This window comes from Epinephelus moara, chromosome 6 (assembly GCF_006386435.1).
Source record: "Epinephelus moara isolate mb chromosome 6, YSFRI_EMoa_1.0, whole genome shotgun sequence".
In the NCBI taxonomy this organism is placed as follows: Eukaryota; Metazoa; Chordata; class Actinopteri; order Perciformes; family Serranidae; genus Epinephelus; species Epinephelus moara.
Window position 1 is genome coordinate 35,451,816 of NC_065511.1, and position 24,400 is coordinate 35,476,215.

A 24,400-nucleotide genomic window follows, 5' to 3' on the forward strand; every position below is an offset into this window, starting at 1 on the left:
TAGCCTCAGTTTCCTGTTGTTAGCTGACAGGAGTGGCACCTGGTGTGGTCTTCTGCTGCTGTAGCCCATCTGCTTCAAGGTTGGACAAGGTGTTGTTGCTTCAGAGATGGTCTTCTGCAGACCTTGGTTGTAACCAGTGGTTATTTGACTTCCTGTTGCCTTTCTATCATTGGCTGATTAGCTATTTGTATTAACAAGCAGTTGAACAGGTGTACCTAATAAAGTGGGCGGTGAGTGTACATTATATTAATAATCTCAATATGCAAACTAGTAACAAAAGGTTTTGAAATAAACATCCACAACAGGCAGGTATATCTTGCTAGAAATTCAGGGGCGGCTGTAGTAAAGATTTCTATTTTTTAATGTTTAAGTTGGTTTAAATTTGGTAAAATGTCAGCTGCAATAGTGCAGCTCTCTTAAACACAAAATTATCCTTACTTCCTCCTTTAATCAAAATCAGACCCAGCACACGTGTTGACCCAAAGCTTAGAAAGCTCAGACTTAAAATAATGTTCACCCCAAAATGAAAAACTCATTAAGTTTCTTTTAAAGTCGCGATCAGTCAAACATTAGAACAGGATCAGTGCTCTGACAGACGGGGAGGACGGGCGTCCTGAAGGCAGCGCCTGGTGAATCTTTACAGGGAAGAGGAAGAGCAGCAGAGAGGATGCTCTTTTATTAGTCCTGCTTTTTACTGCGGACACCAGCGATACATCAGCATGGAGTCAGACTAATAAATGATGATGGGAAACACGTGTTGGTGTAGGTTAGGAGAATCAAAGCATTTGATTAATGACAATATTGGCTCAAGGTCAGCCTCTTTTCCTCAAGTGAAGTGGAGCATCACTCATTTGAAGCAATTCAGGGGAAGAAAATGGAGAGAAAATAGCACTCCCCTACATCAATAACAGTTATTTACACTCAGTCTATTGGAAGCAGAAGACTGTGGTTAATGATTGAAAAACATATATATTAAGACAGCTTTGCCCCTGTCATTTAATAAGGGACCCAACATTTTGTGATAATAAACTCTAAAATCAGTGATTTGATGTTAAAAACTTGTTTTTTTGGATCATCATGTGTTCACTGAGCCGGGGTCCTTTTGTATCTGATTGTTTAAGACTTTAAGATGGTGTTAGGACTTGGCAGAAAACATTACCTTCATCCATCCATCCATTTTCAACCACTTGTCCTGGGCCAGGTTGCGGGGGCAGCAGGCCAAGCAAAGCACCCCAGACGTCCCTCTCCCCAGCAACGCTTTCCTGCTCCTCCTGGGGGACAACAAGGCGTTCCCAGGCCAGATGAGATATGTAATCCCTTCAGTGTGTTTTGGGTCTGCCCCGGGGCCTCCTACCAGTGGGACGTGCCTGAAACCCCTCTTACAGGAGGTGCCCAGGAGGCATCCTGATCAGATGCCCGAACCACCTCAACTGACCCCTTTCGATGCGAAGGAGCAGCAGCTCTACTCCGAGCTCCTCACCCTATCTCCAAGGCTGAGACCAGCCACCCCACGGAGGAAACTCATTTCGGCCACTTGTATCCGTGATCTCATTCTTTCAGTCACTACCCAGAGCTCATGACCATAGGTGAGGGTTGGAACGTGGATGGACCAGATCGAATCAAAAGCTTTTCCTTCCGGCTCAGCTCCCTCTTCACCATGATGGTCCGGCACAGCGCCTGCATCACTGCAGACACTGCACCAAACCGCCGATCCATCTCACGCTCCATTCTACTCTCACTCATCAACAAAACCCTGAGATACTTGAACTCCCTTGCTTCAGGCAGTAACTCTCCCCCAACCCAGAGGGGGCAATCCACTGGTTTCCAGCAGAGAGCCAAGGCCTCAGATTTGGAGGTTACTGACTCTCATCCCGACAGCTTCACACTTGGCAGGAAACCGCCCCAGTGCCTGCTCCCCTCCGGCTGCACCTTGGGTTCAAGTCCCCATGCAGATCAAATATGGAGTGTGGACTGGTGGCTGGAGAGGTGCCAGTTTGTCTCCTGGGCATTGCCGAGGTGCCCTCAAGCAAGACCAAACTCCCAACTGCCCGGGGCGCCTGTCCATGGGCAACCCCCTCACCCTGACATCTCCCCATTCAATGCATGTTTAAGTCCTGTTTGTGCATGTGTAAACTAAATTTCTCCCAGGGTATTAATAAAGTATGTCTTCTTCTTCTTTTTCTCAACACTTATACATTTTAAAAATATTAAAACTGTGTTTTATATAGTGTCATTTATTATCTGTTGATGAGGAGGAGTTATTGGCAAAAACATAAACACTTGAGTCTGCTTGCATCTACGTTACAGTGTGTCATAGTAAGTGTTTATATATTGAGAGGTTTAGATTAAGTGTTACTAGTCATTCATGCTCTCATTGCTTCCAAATCCAAGTTTTTATACATATGTAAGGATGAATACATTTATATCTCATCAGTCTTTTATATCAGTTAATTCTTGATTTTATGTAAAGGTGCTTTGTGTGAGGATTTGCTTTAAAATGCAGATTAACAAAGGTTAAATCATCAACACTCTGTGCATTAAAACAGGTACAGTCAGACAGTAAATCCCTCTAAACTAAACCCTTTGTTGTAGAGCTTTAGTCAGGACTGATTTAGACAACTATAATCTTAAAACCAACCAGTCGAGTCTGGGTCAAGATCGAATTAGAAGCATGAAAATAAGATTTTTCAGCAAGTGCTCTGTACCACCCTGCAGCATCAAACTAACCAGTTCAAAGCAGTCTCAGTACTATAACCAGACAGTGCACAGGTGTGATCTATTTGCAGCACCAGGAAGAAAAATAACCAAAACCAGTTGCTGAAACATGAACATTTGATAAAATCAGACAATTCAAGGCAACAGTTTGCTCTAAAGTAAAAGATGAAGAGAAGAAACGCAGTGGAATAAGAGTTGGATATTTGCCTGTAACTGTATAAAAGAGCTTCTGTTTGTCTTCACAGAGCGTCAGAGTTCCCTCGGTCACGCTCCACATGAGGACCCCCAGAGCCACTACGACCTCCCCGTGAACAGCCACATCCCGGGACACTATGACCTGCCACCTGTCCGCCGCCCCCCCTCCCCTAGGAGAACACCTCAGTGACAGTCACAGCAGCAGAGCAAGTTTCCCTCCTCCTCACTTTGGGGATGATTTCAGCCACGCTCCCAAAAAAGGAGCAAACTTTTACTCTCTTGTCTGACAATCAGAGCTGCAGACCACCCACAGACCAGCGCCTGAACGTCTGACCCGCTGAGGAACAATTGTTTACTGTGTCTGCCCCCCTGTCAGCTCAACACTGCCCCTCTGTGGGCTAAAGTGGTACTTGCTTCACCATGACAGACTTGTCATCCAGACCGGGGAGCCAGCAGGCTGCGGTGAGGAAGGCTGGACTGTGGCGACGCCAGCGGGGCTTCAGCTGCATTCACCTCCCATGGGAAAAATACGCCACAAGACTTCATGCTTAAAAGCAAAAACTTGGGAATGTTTATGTGTTTGAACTCATCTAAACTTGCTGTAATTTCGCCTGCTACTGACGAGCTGGTGTGCATGTTTCAAAGGCCCTTTTTATTAGAGTTCAAATCTGCATCATCAAAAATGACAAATTAAGACGTAGTTTGAGTTTTATTTTGCTTTTTTGGTTAAATTTAGACATATTATATTCCAAAAATGTAAACTTTTTCATAGGCAGCTTTTGTATGAACTCGTCATAGCTGGACTTCTTTTGATTAGCTCATCAAAAGGGCAGAAACAAAGGTCAAGAGACCTTTTTAAACATGTCTTACAACACATATGAGTTTGTTTTGGACAGCAAAAAATCGTCTCACCAAAGTGCCTGAGATTTTTTTTTACCAAGATGCACAATATTTTTTATGACTCATATCACTGTCTTCTCCAAATGTGGCATTTAGAGACACGATGATGCACGTGTCCCCCGTTTGTTTAAACAAATGTGGTTTACTTATTGCTGCTGTCAGATGGAAACTTTGTAAATATAGAAATGAATATATTGTTAGCTTTACAGAAATGTAGAACAACAGCCCTGTTTGAGGATGTTTTAAAGGGTTTGTGACCAAAGATTACACATTTATCACTAACAGATACCAGAAACTCTGCTTAAGCACAAACATTGTTCATGCAGGACAAAAATTCCCATGACCTTCATCAAATGGGGAATTTAAAGCCAAATCAAAGCAGTATTATGAATGTTAACGCAGTGACCTACAGTAACTTTTGTCTGTGTGGTATTTAAAGGGCCGGTTCACCCAAAATACCAAAAGTTTAGCTTTACAGAGTACTCCAACTCATCCCAGGGGCGGAGCAGGGGGGGGTGGCTGATGGGGGTCCAGCCCTGAATGTTTAAGGTTTTTAAAATACCTTCAACTTTGTTTCATTTCCCCTCAATCTCTCGACTGCATCGGCAAATCAGGGGAGCAAAACCTCTATTACAGGTGAAATATCACCATTTAGAGAGAGCGTGAAGTTGACCTCATGCTGTGTTGTTATTTTTTTGGGAATGGGGGAGCCATCTTGTGAGGATCACACTCTGTTACCTGTGCCTGCTATGGGGGCAAAGCAACGGTTTTCAGACAATTAATCACGATAACGATATACAGCTATATAAATTGGCAGCTCAAGGCTGGATTACAGGCCCTGTAATGATGTTTCAGGTTTGTGAATCTGCAGGTGTAACACTTGGGCTAGTAACGTTAGCAGTGAGTTGGTGAGGTGACCAAGGAGGTTTGAAAGAGGAGAAGTCATGGCGTCATATAGCGTCATATCATTGGGGTACAACACATGCGTAGTAAAATCTGATCTGCACTTCCTGAAAGGCTCAATAGCGGATGGGGGATGACTGATTTGTTTCAAAAACATGTTTTCTATATGAAAATGCTCTTTTGTATATCGGCTGCCAATTATTCGAGTGTACCCAAAAAGTTCTGTCAGGTCCAGTGCACCCAAGGTGGCCAAACATAGCGAACCCTAAAAGCACCTCAAGTGGACATCATCCCTTTATTCATAGCGCCGTCTGCTGTGACCCTCTTACATCGCAGCTCCAGTTACATTGTGCTTATGTCATACCCCGTAACTACCATTGGGTCAAAGAGCGTGTCCCAGCTTCGGAGGTGACTAGCCTAATATGGCATCATGTTCTCATCCTGACATGTCAAATACCAGTTGTTAGTGGACCTACATGTCAAAATATGACACACTGGGTACCCTCCCGCATCAGTTTTGGAAGTTCGGGTATGGCGTGTCAAATTACGCTCATTACATGCTTTGTGTCTTTTCAAAATACACTCACAACGTGGTGTCACCTCACAGCAAGAGGGTTCCTGGTTTGAACCCCAGGGTGGGCAAGCCCCTCTGTGTGGAGTTTCACACAGTCCCACAGTCCAAAGACATGCAGGTTAACTGGTGACTCTAAATTGTCCGTAGGTGTGAATGTGAGTGTGAATGGTTGTCTGTCTCTATATGTCAGCCCTGTGAAAGTCTGGCGAACTGTCCAGGGTGTACCCTGCCTCTCGCCCTATGTCAGCTGGGATAGGCTCCAGCACCCCCGCGACCTCCAACAGGATAAGTGGTTACGGAAAATTAATGAATGAATGAACTTACAACGTAGGTAAAACAAGTCGGTGAAGATTCTCAGTCATCCAGGACATGGTAATCGGAAGTGCTGTATCGTAGGCAACTGGACTTGCTTGCGTTTCTTGAAGACGTTTTGCCTCTCATCCAAGAGGCTTTTTTCAGTTCTAATGGACTGGTGCGAAGGTGCAGGCTATAAACCCTGTGTGGGTGGGAACCCTTGCAGAGTCGTAGGGGTCATGTGAGCTCTTAGAACCCTTGCAGAGTCGTAGGGGTCATGTGAGCTCTTAGTTTCAGAGTCGTTAAGGTCACAATGTGTCGTTGACCCACCTGGCCACCATGTGAGTCATTAGGGTCAGGTGGGACCAGGGGTGAATGGGTGTGAAGTCATCTGGGGTAGGTAAAACAACTTTTAGGTTTATTCCTTGAGTTTAGGCGACAACAGTCCATGGTTAGGTTTAATAAATAAAATCATGGTTTGGCTTTGTGACACATGTCACTTGCTACGCATACTAGAACACTAAGTTGATAGCAAAATAGTTCCAGACTTCTGGTATCACACGGGAAACAGCAGGCTCCAGGGTGAAAGCCCAGAGTTAGTTTGACCAATCCACCCTGCTGCGCCAGAAATGGCTGCTACCTGTTGCGTACCATACCAACACGATGGGTGCCTCTGTGCGTCGGTGTCTGCCACCAAGTCGTTTGATAGTGCAGCAGTATCGGACACGTTGGGAGTGGTAACGGCCTGAATATGGATGGCTGGCTAGCTAGCTAGCTTTTGTTAGCTGGGTTAGCTCGCTGGCTAGTTTGACCGAAAACATTCCTGTGTTGACCTTATGTACAATTCAGAGTAATGAAGGGCACATTTACTTGTACTTTGTATTGTTGGGGATCCTTGATTTGCAGTTCATTCTGTGAACTCCAGCACATTGTCACAATGGGAGGCTTCAACATTAGTAATGCTGTTTTCGCTAATTACGTTATGAATTTTCATCCTGTTACTTCAAAATAGTGACATCAGACAAATGAGAGAAAACAAAGGAGATAAAATTAGTCATCCCTATAATATGTTGTGTTGTGGTTTCAGAATGATGAAGATGACGTTTGAGAACAATTAGATGCAAAACAGGATGTGGGCTCTACGGGATGATTTTTCATTTGCAACTGTCATGTTTTTCCAAATGATGTACAGATTTGTAGGCATTCTATTAACTCAAACAGCTTCAAAAGTGGAGCATATAGCTGCCGTAAATGTGGAAAAATAAATAAATAAATAAATCAAGCCCCCAGGCCCCCCTTGATTTGGGCTGAGCCTTGAATGTTTATGTCTGGCTCCGCCCCTGCTGATGTTTTGTGTTGCCTCGAAATGATTATAGAAGCGTTATCATGTGTTTTGTTTTGTATCGAATTAACTGTTTTGTCAACTTTACCATAGAAACTCTGTGTACCACAAAGAATGTACAACATGCTTTACATGCTATAGTTTTGGGTAGAGCTTCAGCTTCTTTTTTTGTTGTTTACGTATGAACATATATTTCTGAATGTAACCATGGGAACATGTGTATATAATGTAAATAAAAATGACTGCACTTTTCGTCACTGGTTTTGAATGAGAATGTTCTACATCAAGGAAACAAGTACAACAGTCAGTCACTTGGAGAGAGTTTTACTCAGCATTATTTTAGAAAAGAAAAGAAAAAAACATTCATTACATCGACTGAATGGCTTTTCCATAACGATAACAGCATCGTTATGATCGACACAAATCCTACTTCAAGCAAATTACAACTTTGGCATTAAAGGCTCACAACAACAAATCCCTTTCAGTAACATTTAAATCCTCAAGTCCTTCAAAAGATTCCTGAGGCCTCGATCAGGACTTTAACAGGGAGGGTTCAGGAATTTTTACAAAGGCCCCTCAAGACATTTGTCACATAAAGCACATCTGGGGTTTGAATCTGATGTTGTTAGTGTCTTGATTCTTCATCAACTTGAACTAACATTGCATATAAATGTTAAAGAACAGCTGTTTGTTGAGAAAACACAAACCTCTGAAAAAACCCCGAACACACCCTCTAAAGCATCTGTTCTGAGCGGGATGGTTCAATTAATAGTTGCATATATTTCACAATTACATACAGTAATCATGTCTCATATGAGATAAATACTGTGCCTTTGCTTATTAGAAATGAGTGTCATCTTTGGAGCTGGTCATTTTATTAATCAACGATTGTCATGGACTTTTTAAGGCACTTTGGGGATCATGGTGTCAAAATCCAACATGTAGTAAAGGCAAAAAAAAATAATCTAATGTGGCACAAATACCATCTATGAAGTACAATACAGAGAAAAATATCAAAAACAGCTATCAAGTATTTCCCGTAAATGCTTTGATATGCTTTCCACTGGAGTATAAATGACTTAAGCTGCCAGACTACAGTACAAATCTACCTGCTGTGCATATTTGGCGAGGCCCTTAATAAAAGCAGTGCATGAAGCCAAAGTCACAAAGTATAGAACCCCCCCGCCCCCCAACAATCCTGCTCAGATCCCAAAATCATGCCTGGGGATTTGCAAAGCCAGTAAGCTTAAGCGGAAAGGAGGAAAAAAAAAAAAAAAAGCCCTTATGACCAGTTTTTTAGGAGCAACACAAACCAGAGGACAGCTGACAGTCACAAGACTGTGATCGGAGGCATGTGCCCAGAGAACAGTGATTGTTACTCTCCGTCCTCTGAAGGCACAGTCTTTTTTTTTTTCTTGTTTTTTATAATCTGTAAAAAAGCTTGTTAAAATGTTTCCAAAAACTACTGCTGCAGCTCACTATCAAAATAATCTTAATGTGGTTGAGTAAGCTGAGAAATCCTACAAATATATACTGTATATATGACACCAGTAAAGGCTCAAAATATAGTACCTGTTCCTGATATCTCCCCCACGTAGAAAACATTTTCCTATCATCATGACAAGTTACTCAATAAGGCAACACATTTAAATCAAACTGAGATACACATTTATGTCTGGGTACATTATCCAGCAGACAGTAATTCCTTATTTCCACACACTTTCAAGAACCAAATACATCCCTCTGGGGTCGAGCTGTGAATTGCAGAAAAAAATATATTCATCTCAGATAATTATTTTTCTCTCTGTGTGCACCATTGCAGCTCAACCGTGCGATCTAAATCCACATAGAAAAAACACTACGACTAAGGCTAAAGGTGAAATACAACCTGCTGAACGCCCTGAGCTTACAGTACTTTGGCTTTCTTTGGAGACTTTTCCAACATAGTTTATCAAACAAAAAAATTACTTAAATGTATTTTCATATAAAGATACAACAATACTATCCCAAAATGAGGAAAATAAATTTCAAATGTAAACATCACCTTCCATAAACATTTGATCAATTCAATGGGCGTCAAACGTTATCAACAAACCCCACAGGATTCATTTTCCTGTTGACTGTAGAGACCTTCTCCTGACAGGGTTCACTAGCTGTGCGTGTTGAGTGTTGACAGCCTGGCCATTAAATGTGAAACCCTGCCTCGGATCCAAGCACAAGCACTGGTCAATGGAGCTGTGTGTGTGCGTGTATGTGTGTGTGAGAGACTGTGCAAGAAGAGCAGAACAAGCATTAGCACGGCACACATGCAATAACATACCTTGAATACACAAACTCAAAAAGCTAAATATGAAAATCCTGTGCCCTCCGCCCAAAAACCTCAAAGCAACTCTAACCTGCAGATTAATCTGAATACAAAAAAATAAGACCATATAAAAAAAATAAAGACAAACAACCCAATGGTAGGACATTATTATTCTCCTTTATGGGCTACAGGAGGTGGTGGGTTCAGGTGAGGTGCTGTCTGGTTTTTACATGACGGAGCAGTTCTCCGGCTTGGCACGACCCTGAAGGAGGAAAGTGACACAGTGCAGTGTTAAACATGGAAGGACATTAACAAATAAACTGCATTAATGATGAGACGACTTTTCTTAAAGGGATAGTTTGATTTTTTTTAAGTGAGGTTGTATGAGGTACCATAGTCAGTGTTTTATCCACAGTAGATGGCTGTCAACACACCCTGAAGCAGGCAGGAGGACCACCGCAGTAGCTAAGAACCATAACCACCTCAACTGACCCCTTTCAAAGCAAAGGAGCAGCGGCTCTACTCCGAGCTCCCTCCGGATGTCCGAGCTCCTCACCCTATCTCTAAGGCTGAGCCCAGACACCCCACGGAGGAAACTCATTTCAGCCGCTTGTATCAGTGACCTCGCTCTTTCGGTCACTACCCAGAGCTCATGACCATAGGTGAGGGTTGGGACGTAGATGGACCAGTAAAGTGAAAGCGTCGCCTTCTGGCTCAGCTCCCTCTTCACCACAACGGACCGGCACAGTGCCTGCATCACTGCAGAAGCTGCACCAAACCGCAGATCCATTTCACACTCCATTCTACCCTCACTTGTGAACAAGACCCCGAGATACTTGAACTCCCTCAGTCGCAGTGTAACAGTAAAATAATATCACTTTATCGTTTTATTTCATCCAACATTTGTGTGAAATTTTGTCTTAATTAGTGTATGATAAACATGTTCTGTGAGGTCACGGCGACCTTTGACCACCAAATCCGACTCAGTTTATACTTGAGTCCAAGTAAACAAGTAAACATTTATGCCAAACTTGAGGGAATTCCCTGAAGGCATTCTTGAGATTTTTTTTTTTTTTATGCGAGTAAGACCAATGAGGTCACAGTGACCTTGACCTTTCACCAGCGCGGAGGCATAAAAACAAATATCAGTCTAAGTGGATGTTATATTAAGAATATTTCACCTCTTCAGCTGCCGTCAGACAGCTCTGTCCTTTGGCACTACATTTTCTCAAACGTAAAACTTCCGTGTATTCACATGCATAAGAGCAGCTGTTAAAAAGTTATGAATGATTTTTTTTATTGACTATCATTATGTTGTGCACACCCATTTCCTAATAAAGAGGCAAACTCTAATTCAAACTATTGGAGAGAATATTCATGTAAGGTGTTAATTCGATAATTTAAGACACCACAAATTCTAAGTAAGTATAAAGAAACACAACCTCAAGATGTTGGAGAGAACATAGCGAGCAGACAGCAAACCACAGTCACATATTCTGGTCTTGTAAAGTGATAATTGGCTTCTGGGAAAAATCTTTTGGAGAACTGTCCAATATCTTTGACATTTCTTTAAATAAAAACCAACTAGTTCTGTTACCTGGTAAAATACCAGAAGTGATCAATGAGAAAGATTCTCACTTGTTTTTAATAATCAGTAGCAATGATTAAACTAATTACAAGGAACTGGTTAAAAGATACCTTAACCGACGTTAAGTGGAAAAATGAAGGAGATATTCAAAATGGAGAGTTAGAGATCAAGTTCGTATTTCTGAAGAAAGATGGGAAAAATGGATGAGCTATATAAAAGACGATGTTCCCAAAGACCTTTGATTATATGACAGCTGAGAACAGCTACTTGTTCTTTATCGTCCACATAAATATGTGGGTAAAAATGTGTCCACGTTTGGGTGCACACACATTCATGAGTGTGAGCATGTATGATTAGGCACGTGAGCATCATGTGTGTTGATATCTGTGTGTGCCTATAGTTGTTATATAACGTATCCTCTAACTTAACTTTAAATGTATGGGTTTATTTACCTACACCCTATAAAATAATGTACAAGTAATTTGCTTTTTTTTTTAATCATAATATTTTCGTCGTTTGTTCCCTGATAACGCTTGTTTGTTTATGTTGTATATATTCGTGTATTTTTTCCCTTTTATCTCATCTTTTTCGTTCTCTACACATGTTAAATAATCCTCAAAAATGCAAGTAAAAACTAGAACTGCAAGCAGTTATGAACGGGGTCCAAGCCTCCCAGCGCAACTCGGCCTCCACGCCCCATGGAGCCCACAAAAGTCAGCCCCAAAGGACGACGGGCTCGGGGCGAGCGTCAGGACACAGGCCAACGTCTGAGCTGCAGTATTCACTGTAATGGGAAGTGCACTGGAAGTACTAAAGCCTGAATGCATTTGTTGCAATAAGTCACGTCCACTTTGACCAACCATTACCATATTTGCGGCTGGCCTCAGGGCTGTCCTCACATCATGCTCACCAATTTTCGTACAAATCCGATCAACTTTTATGAAACGTGATATTTCTGGGTTTACAGCGTCCACTAGTGGCCAATTTGGGCCAAATTTGGCACCGAGCCTCTGAACAACCTCTGGAATAAGTGTATTAAGTGTCATGTTGATATAATGTAGTCTGACAAAAATATGCAACAGTATGTGTCTTTTAGCTAGCAATTTTTTTTTTGTCCTCAATAATTCACACATTTTTTGACCGGGCAAAATTCTTTTGATAACTTTAGATCAAGTCCATCTTGTGAGTTGAGGTGCCAAGTTTCCTGCAGTTCGGTCAAAATCTCTAGGAGGAGTTCGAAAAAGTAGATTTTTCAGTTTTTGCCATTTTTGGCGGGAAAAAGTTAGGCGGAAGTGGGCGGGGCCATGCACACGTGATGCAGCTCCATTCAGGGAATCCATGGATATAAGGCTTTTGAATGTGCGACATACAGTGTGGGAGTTACATGCGAAAATGTGTTGGCCTTGATTGTAGCGCCCCCTGCAGGTGCACATATACATTTTTGCGTCTGAGGTCCCTGCAGGGGTCTGGACCAACCCTCCAAATTGCACTGCCCTCCCTTCCACGGTCTGCAGTACCCTGCTTGCATACGCGTTCCCCAGGCCGCGTGGGCTTGGACCCCTAAATATAACGAGGCAAACTCTACCTAATTAATGTAATTTAAAGTAATTTAATTTAAAAAAAAAACGTCACAGGGAACCTACTTGTCACCATTCGTGTGAGGGAATTATAAGAGCGTGACACATCACATTATCTCACATTTTTTAACGTTTAGATGGTGTTGGTGCTTTGATGTAATTTTAATAAGTTTAACATGAATTTTTGAGTCTTTTTTTTTTTTTTTTTTCCAAATGTTTCATATGTGATAGTTGGTTGTCAATTGTTATTTGATATTAGTAAATAAAAACAAACATTTATGTCATGATAAGAGCGATAACCCAACGTTATAGAGACTCAACGAACTGACAGAGAGAGATGTTCAGAAATAAGTGAGCTCTACGGTCCAGAAAATGTTGCGCCAATGGAAAGAGCTGAGTGACGGCAAGGTGAAGCAGTGAAGATATTCTCAATATAGCATCCACTTAGGTAGGCCTTTTTTAAGTGGCTAGAATATGTTTAGCTGCTGACCCCCATCCACAGCAGTGCATTGCTGAGCTTCTGTGTGGGTACTTTGCCTGCTTCTCCAAACTGGGGTTGTGCTGACCGCCTTCTACTGAAGGTAATACATTGACTATGAATACGTACCTCATACAACCCAACTTCAAGAAGTCAAGAAACATCCTGTTAAGCCAAGCTTATGAGTAAAATCTAATGTTTAATTAAATTTCTTCTTAAATATTACTGTTCATGAAGCCTTTTTTTTCCACATATATGTGACTGTTTGGTTTCTGTTTGAACTGAACAGTACTATGAATAAAGAAGTTAATTAAAGAATAGTTTGCAAAAAAAAGATGCCTTCTTTTACAGATTCATAATTTTTAAATACTATTATAATGATCTCCTCAGAAGTTTCCCAAAACTTGTTGATGCAATTTGGTACCAATTACACAGAAAAAAACCAAACCAAACAGTGTTCATTTGGCACCCTTCCAATGAATTATTTCTAATTAATTGCTGGTGTAGCCGACACAGTGCACAGCACGTTGGCTGAACGTGCAAAAATTAAAAAAATGTCGATGGAAAATAAAGTTTCCGGTGATGAATGATTAAAAACCGCTGCTAATTGCTTGTGTTTTGAATGAAGCAGGAAATTCTTATTTTGCCAGAATTAATACAAAATTCCACAGTTCTTCTTTCCAGGAGATTTCATAGAGAAATGATTGGAAATTACAGACTGTGGCCAGCTTTTGGTTTGACTGATCAGAGGTCTGTAATTTCAGACAGATTACTGTTTCATATCACAGAGAATCAAGCTGTCTCACAGACATCCTTTTGCTGTGTTTGTCCTCCCAGTGTTAAAAACTAAAAGGTAGACGGAGGACAGGAAACCATCGAGCTGTCTGCACCTGCATTACAACAATGCAATATGATCTTCTGAGTAACACTGAATGCCTCCAAACAGAAAGAAAAGCACCTCTGACTCAAGTGTCTTATAACTCTAAACTGTAAAGTTTCTCTGCAAGCGTTCGCTCCACAAAGACAGACGAAGGATCAGCATTCGTGGATTAGATGGTCACCCAAGATTTTTTTGTTGATTTGTATTTCTTCTTTTATTTTCTGGGCTTTTAGCCTTTTTAATGACAGTTTGGGGCGGGAAGGAAAGAGAGAAGAGGGGGGACGACATGCAGCAAAGGGCCACAAGCTTGAACTGAATCCATGGCTGCTGCGGCAAGGAAACTACCATACATGGGGTACCCGGTCTTTACTGGGCGACCGCTAGCTCACCAGGTAGACCCACATAGGCGGAGTCCTTTGCAGCGGCCTGGCTTTGATTCCAACCTTCCCATTTTCCTGTCACTCCCCAACTGCAGTATAATAAAGAGTTAATCAGTGTTATCTTGCAAACTATTTTGAATAAAATTATAAATATATACATCTTTAAGTGACTCTTTGCCCCATCCTTGAAGAGCACCTGATTCTTTTTTTACAACTAACTACACAGAGCCGTTGCCATGTGCAGCACTCACTATTTTTCCTTCATAATACAATGCTGTTCTGCTCTGTGCCGTGTAGTTCCTGTTCCAGTCTGTACCGTACCTGTCTGGGCTCGTTGGTCCCCATGAAAAAGGAATGTCCCACGAGGCCTTCAAGACCTCCGCCGCCACAAGAACCTCCGCGTTCCGACGGCTGCCCGCAGGAGTCGCAGATCACCGTGCGACTCCGCAGGTTGTACTCGTTGTCTGCACCGCTCGTGCTGTGCGCTCCCTGTGAACAACACACAACAGGGTGAGTTACTCACACTGCTGCTCAACTGGGAGATGCTGCAGGAGTCGCCTTACAGGAATACTTCACCTGCAAAATAAGCTTTTGTTTATCAGTTACTCTGTCACCTTGAATTTGTGGAGAAAACTGTAATTCTCGCATGCCTCTATAGTGAACCGGGCACTCTACTCGTAGGTACAAGTGTTTTATATTGTAACACTGCATGAGTTGTCTGAGAGTTTGTAAACAGATGTTTTGATAAAGATTTGCTGTTGTTTAACGCAGTCCTCAATGACTTCAATTCATCAAGCATGTTTGCCTTTTTGGATTCTCCGTTCACCGTGGAGGCATGAGAGAAAAGGAAAGTCTTCCTCACAAATTCAAGGTAACACACGGTGAGCAACTGATACGCAAACGGTCATCTTGCAGGTGAAATACTCCTTTAACAGAGGAGGTACTTACCATGTCGTCATCGTCATCATCAGTGAACAGGGTGCGTGTCACCTTCCTCATGGCCATCTCCTGATGGGGAACAAAGTAACAACATGATGAAGTAACTGAGCTTGTCTTATATTCCTGTTACTTTGATACTGCAAACAAACACAGGTGAGGTCAGACCTCTCCGTTGGCGCTGATGAGGGAGGTCTGCAGGAGGTCGCCGGTGCCCCACGAGTTCTGGCTCTTCCACACCAGGTCATTAGGGGGGTTGTGGGTTGCACCGCCAGATGCAGCCCAGATCTGTGAAGGTCAGAGTTAGAAAGAGGTCTTGAACTTAGCTCATAATTCGTGACCTGACATACAGGATTCAAGATTTATAAAAAAGGTGTCCTATGTGTATCCTTGAGGCTGATGAACACCTTTCCTTCCACATACAACATATACAAAATAATATCCATGTTTTCTTGCTTGCAGTCTTCTTCCCTGCATTTAACCACACTGATACTTTTCTTGGCACATTACCACCGTCTATTGATCAATGTAAAAGCTGGACACGTTGGCAGGAATGTGTATTACGTCACCTGCATGCACTATACATACAAAATGGGGACCCACTCGGAGCACTAATCGTGGTCACAAAAAAGAGTACCTTTCTGTGCAGGGAAACAACAGTTATATTGACCATGGAAAGATCAACACAGCGACACATTTAGAAAACTTGGTGTAACTTACGGTGACAGTTCCTCCGGCCTTCAGATTGAACTTGTGGGGGAACTTGTAGACGATAGGTGTGGCACTACCTACTTGTCTCTTCACCTGCCAGTTGCCCAGAGATTGATCCTGCATGAGAGAAATGGGAAGAGAAAAGAGGACGGGACAGAAAATGTAAAAATCAAAACCAAAATGAATTCCTGCCTGTACATTTTTTTATAGACTGAAAAGGTGTTGGCTGAAGCTACAGATAATTACAGCTGTCTGTCTTAAAATACATTAATACAGCAATAAATGCCACTTATAATCATATTTTAATTATCAAAAATGTTGGTTATGTGGTATTTTGTCGCCAGGACTCAATTTCTTACATCTTTTTCGAGCTCAGTCTCAGAGCTGTGAAATCACCATAAACCAGGTAAGAAGAGTTTATAAAGCCACCTGACAGATGGACTCACTGACCTCGTCAGCCTTGTTGCTGAGACGGACGTACTTGCCCTCCAGGTCAACCTCATCCACAGTGATGCGGCCGCTGGCTGAGGCGTGCTGACTAATACGAGTCTTGGTCACAGTGCCCCCCGCAACGCTGGAGGTCTCGCTTTCGTTGTCATTGAGGCGGCGCTTCTTCGCACTGGCTGTACCAGAGGAGTTGCGGCTGCTGGAGGCGGTGGCAGTGGCAGTGCCAACGGCGCCGCCGGAGCCGGAAGCGTGGGCGAGACGGCTGGTGTGGCTGTGGCCTGAGCCGGAGGAGTGAACCAAGCGGCTGGTGTGGCTGTGGCTTGAGCCGGAGGTGCGTGCCACTGTGACCTTGGCTTGAGTGCCGGGTGACAGACGCAGCCTGAGGAGAGAGGGGAGATTTAGATGATGGATTTAGACCGGAGGAGTCGGTCACACGTACCGTGTCACTCGTGGTTAAGTGCTTTTTATCTCTTCCTTACTGCCCTGATGCTCTTACCACAGCTACTGTAACCAACCTGCTCCAGTGAGGTGTTAAAGCTCCACGAACCAGAACAGTCACTGCTGTTACTGCAACAGTCTCATAGAAAAATCTGCATCAGATCACCTCTCAGGTCTCTCTCAGCTGTTCCTGTTATTGTTCGCATTTTTATAGTGTGTAGGATTTAGTGGCATTTAGCAGTGAGGTTGCAGATTGCAACCAACTGAATGCCCCTCCACTGGACCCTCCCCACGGTGAACCTAGAGAGGCCTTCAGGTTACATAAAGACATGAAAGACCTTCTCTAGATCTCTGTTCTGGGCTACTGTAGAAACATGGCAGTGCAACATGGCGGACTCTGTGGACGAGGCCCCGCTCAATGTGTTGATATGAAGGGCTCATTCTAAGCTAATGAAAACACAATGATTCTTAGTTTTAGGTTAGTTAACGAACATCATATTTGATTATCGCCAATAGGCTCCTCTAAATCCTGCACACTGGACCTTTAACTTTTATCACTGTCAAAGAGCAGGTTTACTTTGCCAGCTGCACGTTTTAATGAGGCCGCAAGACCATGAAAGCTACTTGTTCATTTTTTAAAAGTTTATTTTATTTTCATTAATGTTTTTCATTAATCTTTAAGGTTTTATTGTCATATTCTGCAGGTAAATTAGTCTAAAGGCCCTGAAGGCAACATCAGCAAGGACAGCGGACCCTCACAGCTGCACTGACAGAAAGTAGAATGAGCTGTTGTTGTTCTTCTACAATAAATTTGAAAAAAAATTCTTTGTGGACCTGACTTTGGGCACCAGGGCTCTCCCCCAAACTGTTGCAACTAAGCTGAAAGTACGCTGTTATCTAAAGCTGTGGTTCCCAACTGGTCCAGCCTCAGGGTGCAGATTTCTCCTTAGTCATTAGCTCAAGGTCCCACAGTTTGATATATTCAGTGTCATACTTGTCTTTGGCCATGTTGTTGAGCTAGTTTGCTGTCTCTGTCATGTAGCTGTCCGTTAGAGACTCACTCTACAGCAGGAAACAGCACTTTAAAATAAAATTTCTGTGCCGAAAATTCACTGTACTTAAAAATAAAGTGTTTTTTCACACTTCATTCACAATGGACATGCGACACACTTTTGGATTGCGACCCACCAGTTGGGAACCACTGGTCAAAAAATACCATTGTATGCTGTAACAATGAGATTTTCCTTTATTTAAACCCTGAAAAACAGCCCCAGATCAAAAGTACACACGTATGTAGAAAGGTTTGTCTACATGTAGAGTCATAGTGATTCTGTGTGGTTATCTGCTGAACTGTCTGCTAAGCTGATCTGTGTCTGACTGGCAGAGTCAGTAGAGACACTTCTCTGTTCGTACTCTGACTTGTTAGTGATTCCTCCTCCCTGTAACAACCTGTAGATCTTCATTTGCCTCAAGGTGTCTTTCAAGAGTCTAGCTCCTGTTTCAATCTCACCTCTCCTCCTCTCCCTCCAGCAGCTTCCTGTAAGCATGAATCTCCATGTCCAGGGCCAGCTTGATGTCCAGCAGCTCCTGGTAGTCGTCCAGCTGCTGCTGCATCCGAGCTCGGATATCGGCCATCTCGCGCTCCTTATCCTCCAGCCGCCGCCGCATCAGGTCCCGCTCCCTCGACAGAGCCTCCTCCAGCTCCCGCACCTTGGCCTCGCTCGCTGAGAGCTGATTAATTGTGAGAACACGTACAAAGGTTAGTCAATTAAGACCAATTAGGACCAATTAAGCAGTCTGTGCGCTACTTGTAACAGTACAAACACTGCGAAGTCTGCTTGATGAGTCAGGTGAGGCTTAAATTAATCAATGGTGCTCAGTCAGCCACAGTGTAGCCAGTAAAATCAGCAGACCGATCACAAACTCACTGTAGTGACACACTGTATATATGTGTGTGTGTGTACCTGTTTCTGCAGCATGCTGAGCTGGCCTGACATGCCCTCCAGTCGAACACGGGTCTGCTGCAGCTCTTCGTGAGCTGCTCCCACCAAGTGGCTGTTCCTGTCAGCTGAATGACGAGCGTTCTCCAGCTGACACACACACAGAGAGACAGAAGGTACAGTCAGTTATCGGCAGTGACTTCCTGCTCTCAACCACCTGACTGAACCTGTGCTGTTTGTTTACTTCAGGAGACTTTCTCTTTTGCTCATTTGAAGACTAAACACCAGAACAGATTTGACTTTTTTTGGCCTTTTGCAGTCTTTGCTAATTAAAGGAGCAGTGTGTAAGATTTAGGGGGATTTAAACATTAGGATTCCCTCAGTGTTTATTGTTTAAGAGGTTTTTACCAGGAGGACTCAGCCTACAACGATCACACACTCTACCAACTGAGGTCGTCCTGGTAGGAACTTTGTCACAAGTTAGTTTGCTTTTTATTGTGTACGCACTGTAATAACTAGAAACAATCGTAGCTCTCAGAACGCCATTTTGAGGGTCTTTTTTATTTCCTATTTCAGAGTAGGTATTCTCCCAGCACTAGAGGAACTATGAGTGACTCAAGGGAACGTTGAGTGGTCGTAAACAAGAACCAGTGCAGCACCTTGTTACCGCCTCACCCTTTCTCCCCTTTACGGGTGGTGGCCTTGTGGGTAACCTGTGCAGGTGTGACGTGTACTTCATGGTGTATGTGGGGGTGAAGCAGTGCAGAAATAAGAGTCTAGATGAGCTCAGGGCTCCTGTTCAACCTCATGAGGAGGCCATGTTTTGTGGTGAAGACTGCAATAAAGCCATTGTTGGTGAACTGCACCTGAACGCCTCGCCATCCTGCCTTCTGCAGAGTGGTCCGGACCGCTAGAAGCTAGTCACCAGGTAATAAAGAGCCAAGCTAAAATTAATGTTGATATGCCTTTCGATATCTTGACGTTGATATGCCAACTGCCTGCCGGCTTTCAGGACATCACTTCAACGTTCCTATTGGTGGTGTGAATGCAAATATAAAAAACTCCCTTGTGGTTATGTAGTTCTTTAAGGGGGGCTCCCCAGAACTGTTTGGTGTAAAAATGCCTTTGAATTCTCCTCCAAAAATTCAAAAAACAGTTGGGGTTTTGTTTAAAAGTAAAGTCCAATCACCAAAACTGCTGCTGTGTTTATCCACGTTCGTCCTACAAGCCAGTGATTATTGCTGTTAAATGAATTCCCCTCCTGTTCGTAGATAAAAGGCCAGAGACAAGCTACAGAGTGAATTCATACACTGACTGAGTGTAAAAAGGACACAAATCAATACACATTATCTGGATTGTGGATGTTGGACCATTCGCAGCTCATTAAAGTGATTAACAAACACTAAACATCTCCACACAAAGCTGAGCTTCTGCTGAAAGTAACAGCCTCTGCTCGGCCTGTAGGTGGCGACAGAGCTGTGCGTCTGCTGCAGCATCCAGACGTACCTTAGCATTGTAGGTCTTCTCGATCTCCTCCTTGTATAGGTGGACCTGCTCCTCGTGTTGGGCTCTCAGGTCGGCCAGGGCGTCGGCCAGCTTGCTCTCAAACTCCTGCTGCCGCCCGCTGTCGATCTCCACCATGCGAGTCTCGTGCCGGCGCTTGGACTCACGCAGCTCCTGCAGACACACACAGGTTGGTGATCAGTCTCAAGAGCACTAACTTTTAGTCTCTTGGATTTGTCACATGAATTGTCTCACTTGGACTCGTGTTGATTAGAAGCTGATTGGACTTTCTAAACTCTATTAAACTACAAAAGAGTCATTTGTATTGATGATTGGTTTATTTTCTTTCAGGCACCATAAACAATTTAAAAGACTCCACCTGTAGAAACCTGCTATGGTCAATGAACTTAATTGCATTGATTAGTCAGTCGCTGTGCACTAATTACTTGTTTACAAGTACAGAGAAATCCACCTCCCTAGTGACCTTTAAGCAGCTCCTAATCATTATGTTTAAATTTGGAAAACACAAATCTGTTGCCAGTTTAGGTCAAGACTTAATTACGACCAGGACAAATTGTGATTTCATTATGGGAGGAATTAAAATGTGTAAATATTTCTGCTTGTACTGTGCTTTATTATTTATGTGAGAATAAACTAAATAAAATAAAGGGGTGAGAAGCAAAGGGAAAAGTGCATCTGTGAGATATCTGAAAGGGAAATGCAAAACAAACAAGCAGGAGGTTGGATGCGAATCAATATCTTGTGGAAAAGATGAAAAGTAGGACAGATGACTTAGACAGCCAAGTAAAAATAGACAGGTCCAGGTGAGGAGTTTGAACCTCGTTGTAGATGTTCTTCTGGAACTCCAGTTCCTCCTTCACGGTCTGCAGGCGGTTCTCGGCGTCCACTCTCCTCAGCATCTCATCCTGCAGCTGCCTCTTGGCATCGGCTAAGCTTCCTTCCAACTGAGAGGGAGGAGGAGGGGAGAGAAGTGTTCTTTAATGGAGGCATGAAAGTTAAAAAAAAAATCTGTGCAGCATTGTTTGAGCTGTGAACTGTTCTTTTAAGAGGAGACCTGTAGTTCCACAGTGTGGCCAGTAGGTGGAGCAGGGCTACAACTGTATCTACGTCAGTCCTAAGGTAAACTTCATTGATAAAACAAACAGCAGAGAATGCAACCTTGCCTGCCTCGCCACCATGTCCTCATTCATAGTCAACTGCCTGGAGGGTGCACATAAAATTACTACCTCCACCAGGTACTTCTGCACTTTTTAAATGTCAGTCACTGCAGCTTCCTGCTCCACTCACTCTGCTTTTCTAAGGCTCTGTCCACAAATATACAGAGTGTTTTGAAAATGGAGATCAATGTCCCCACCTCCACACACCTCATCTATAAAGCCCCCCCCCCATACTACAATAGCTGAATATTTATCTATTATTTCATTTTATTTTTTTATTACTCCGTTATCATCACCTAGTTATTACTTTAAAAATATATTATTATTATTTATTTATTTTACTTATTCATTTTTTTTTTATTTCTTTCCTCTATATTTTACATGTAACAGATTTCCTCTACAACAATCGGTAATTATATTACTTTAATAAACAATAACTGCAAAAAGGTTAATATTAGAATTATTATATTATTACTTTGTTTTTGTTTTTTTTAATCTATGGACCAATCTTGTGTCTGAAATAAAGTTATATATCCTAATTTAATTTGCTGTTTTATATATATATTAATGCACATTGTCAAGTTCTGTATGTCCCCTTGTTTTCTTTTTCTGTCCTTGTGTTTGTGTGTAAATATACATATATATATTTGGTTTTGTATCTGTAAAGTCACCACTGTTTTAATTTTGCACAAATAAAATATTAAAAAAATATATTTTACTGGATAGTTTGGTTTGGTTAAAACAGTGAAAAAATAAATCAATCAATTAAAAGAAAAATGGGTATGGATCCACCCAGTTTTAAAAAATAATTCTGTGCTATTATAAAATATCTCTGTCCACACTAGAATGCAAAAACAACCCCAAATGCTCACCGCTGTCTCTCATCTCTTTTCATCACAAAGGTAGCAAAGTGTACACGCTAACGTTCGACTTTTCAAAACACAGACTGGAGATCTCATCAGCATTAATTCTGGTTTGTTATAAGGATGAAGGAGCTCATTCAAAGACACGAGCGCTGCTCTGGATGTGCTAAAGTTTTCCCTCCACTCCTCTGTCCTATGCTCAATCCCACTCTGCAAAGTGTCACAACATCAGCTAGTTCAACTGGGCCTGATCCAAACACGCTGTTTCTGGTGGACTTTAAACCGCGGACACTGATGGAGCAAAAACTCTGGGCGCAGCAGACACCGCTCGTCCATGAAGTGGTGCAGCAACACTAAGTTTAGGTGTAAACCAGCCATTAGACAGAGCAGTGCTGACAGAACTTTAACAAACCAGCAGTCCACCATTGGTATTAATGTTTCTAACAGTAAGAGGACCACAGTGCTTTCTGTTAATGATTCAGAGTGATGTGTGATGTGGACGACGTCCTCTATAATCTGAAATGATCCTGATGTTACTGTAGACGCTTGCTGTGCCACAACATGCATGACTGATGTTTTTCCATGTTTTCCGAGCCATGTAACGTGCCCCTCCTGCCAACAGCAGCCATGTAACACTTCATTTCCAATAAAGATGTTTTTACCTTGGCCAGCTGGGCCTTGAGGTCCTTCACCTCGGCCTCCAGGGCCCGCTTCTCCCCCATGGCGGTGGAAAGGGAAGCATCTTTAGAGTTCAGCAGGGCCTCCAGGTCCCTCAGCCTGACCAGAGCCGCCTCCAGGTCAGACTCCTTCTTGGTGTTTCTGTAAAGACACGAGACAAAACGTGGACGTTAGTTTTCAGTCCCTTTGATACTGTATGTGTCATTGTCACCCCCTGCTGCACACGTCTGTTGTATCACTGTTGGGGAGTTTTAATGGAGGCTTTTCTTCCTCTCTGGCGATGCGGCCTGTCTGTGTTTGTCAGTACAGTTTCGTCTGACACGTAATTTTTCTCTTTTTTACTTTGCAGTTTGGATACAGATGATTTGTTCTCTTGGGAGCTGTGTAGCTCATCTCATGTGGCTTTAAAAACTCACACCTAAGACTTGTGTCGTAGCGGACAGTAGAGCTGCAACGATTAATCTATTAGTTGTCAAATATTAAATTAACTGCCAACTAGTTTGCTAATCAATCAATCTGAGCATTTTTTTTTAATTCCATACATTTTCACTTTCACTGCGTAAAGTGAAAGTAAAGAACTGTAAAAGCCTCTGAAGCAGCATTTTACAAGGAGAGAGCAAATCAATGTATAACTTGCTCCTGAAACCTGGCACCTCTTAGCCTCCACCTCTGCCTTACATCATGAAGTAAAGGTCTCCTCACTCTACCTGAAATCAATTCTGAATGTTACAGCAGTGTCGTCTTTTAGAAGCAGTATTGTTACCCGCTTTTTAATAATACCCTCTTATCTTACTCATGTTTCATTGTATTACCTCCTTAGCTTACATTCTTATCTTTTTTGCCATGTGTGATCTTTATTGTTTCAGCTTTTTATTTGAGGCACATTGAGTTTACACATGTTGTATGCAATGTGCGATACACATGAATTTGACTTTGACTTGATAGTGGCCTAACACCTAAGACTACCAACCTCTTACTCTACTTCTTGACGTTATGTTTGCACTTTGAAATGCTTCTGTGTTTGAAAACTGCCGTACAAATAAAGTTGCCTTTGTAGAGTTTTCCCATGTGACTAATGCACGACAAGAAGTTTTCTGTGAGAGGTTTACACGACATAATCTGTCTTTTTTTATCCACTTAAAGGAGCAGTGTGTGAGATTTAGGGGGATTTAGTGGCATCTAGTGGTGAGGACTGCAGATTGAAACCAGCTGAAACTTCTCCTGGTTAGAGTTCCTTCAGTGTTCATTGTTTAGGAGGTTTTTACTGTGAGCCGAATTGTCCGCAAAGGTCTCTTCCTCTCTAAAACAGATGAACCAAGTGATTAACACTGGTAGAAACACTGATTAAAGCAGTTTCATGTTACAAATCAGTGATTCTCCTATGGTGTTTGGCACATCACAGACAGGTAGCTAGCCCAGCAACAGCTATGTGTGCTCACCTTATTTGTCTGATAACTTAAGATCCAGATGTTCAGAAGGTTTTTACTGCAAGCCGAATTGTCAGCAAAGGTTTCTTCCTCTCCAAAACAGATGAACCAAGTGATTAACACCGGTAGAAACACTGATAAAAGCAGT

General features: G+C 42.6%; 2 protein-coding genes across 4 annotated transcripts in view; one reads left to right on the top strand and one right to left on the bottom strand.

The window, feature by feature from the left end:
* pear1 (platelet endothelial aggregation receptor 1) overlaps positions 1 to 5,830 on the top strand; it is an 84,552-nt gene extending 78,722 nt beyond the window's left edge. The window contains exon 23 of the mRNA XM_050045900.1: positions 2,961 to 5,830. Within this exon, the coding sequence (XP_049901857.1) occupies positions 2,961 to 3,100 (140 nt within the window). The 3' untranslated portion in view covers positions 3,101 to 5,830. The remainder of the gene's footprint in view (positions 1 to 2,960) is intronic.
* A 1,401-nt stretch (positions 5,831 to 7,231) lies between these two features.
* The window catches only part of LOC126391270 (lamin-A-like), a 63,116-nt gene continuing 45,947 nt past the window's right edge, over positions 7,232 to 24,400 (bottom strand). For all 3 annotated transcript variants that reach the window (XM_050045903.1, XM_050045901.1, XM_050045902.1), the window contains exons 3-13: positions 22,810 to 22,966; positions 20,946 to 21,071; positions 20,110 to 20,280; positions 18,628 to 18,753; positions 18,174 to 18,394; positions 16,229 to 16,604; positions 15,788 to 15,895; positions 15,236 to 15,355; positions 15,080 to 15,139; positions 14,453 to 14,620; positions 7,232 to 9,490 (exon numbers count right to left, since the gene is read on the bottom strand). In XM_050045903.1, the coding sequence (XP_049901860.1) occupies positions 9,455 to 9,490; positions 14,453 to 14,620; positions 15,080 to 15,139; positions 15,236 to 15,355; positions 15,788 to 15,895; positions 16,229 to 16,604; positions 18,174 to 18,394; positions 18,628 to 18,753; positions 20,110 to 20,280; positions 20,946 to 21,071; positions 22,810 to 22,966 (1,669 nt within the window). In that variant the 3' untranslated portion in view covers positions 7,232 to 9,454. The remainder of the gene's footprint in view (positions 9,491 to 14,452; positions 14,621 to 15,079; positions 15,140 to 15,235; positions 15,356 to 15,787; positions 15,896 to 16,228; positions 16,605 to 18,173; positions 18,395 to 18,627; positions 18,754 to 20,109; positions 20,281 to 20,945; positions 21,072 to 22,809; positions 22,967 to 24,400) is intronic.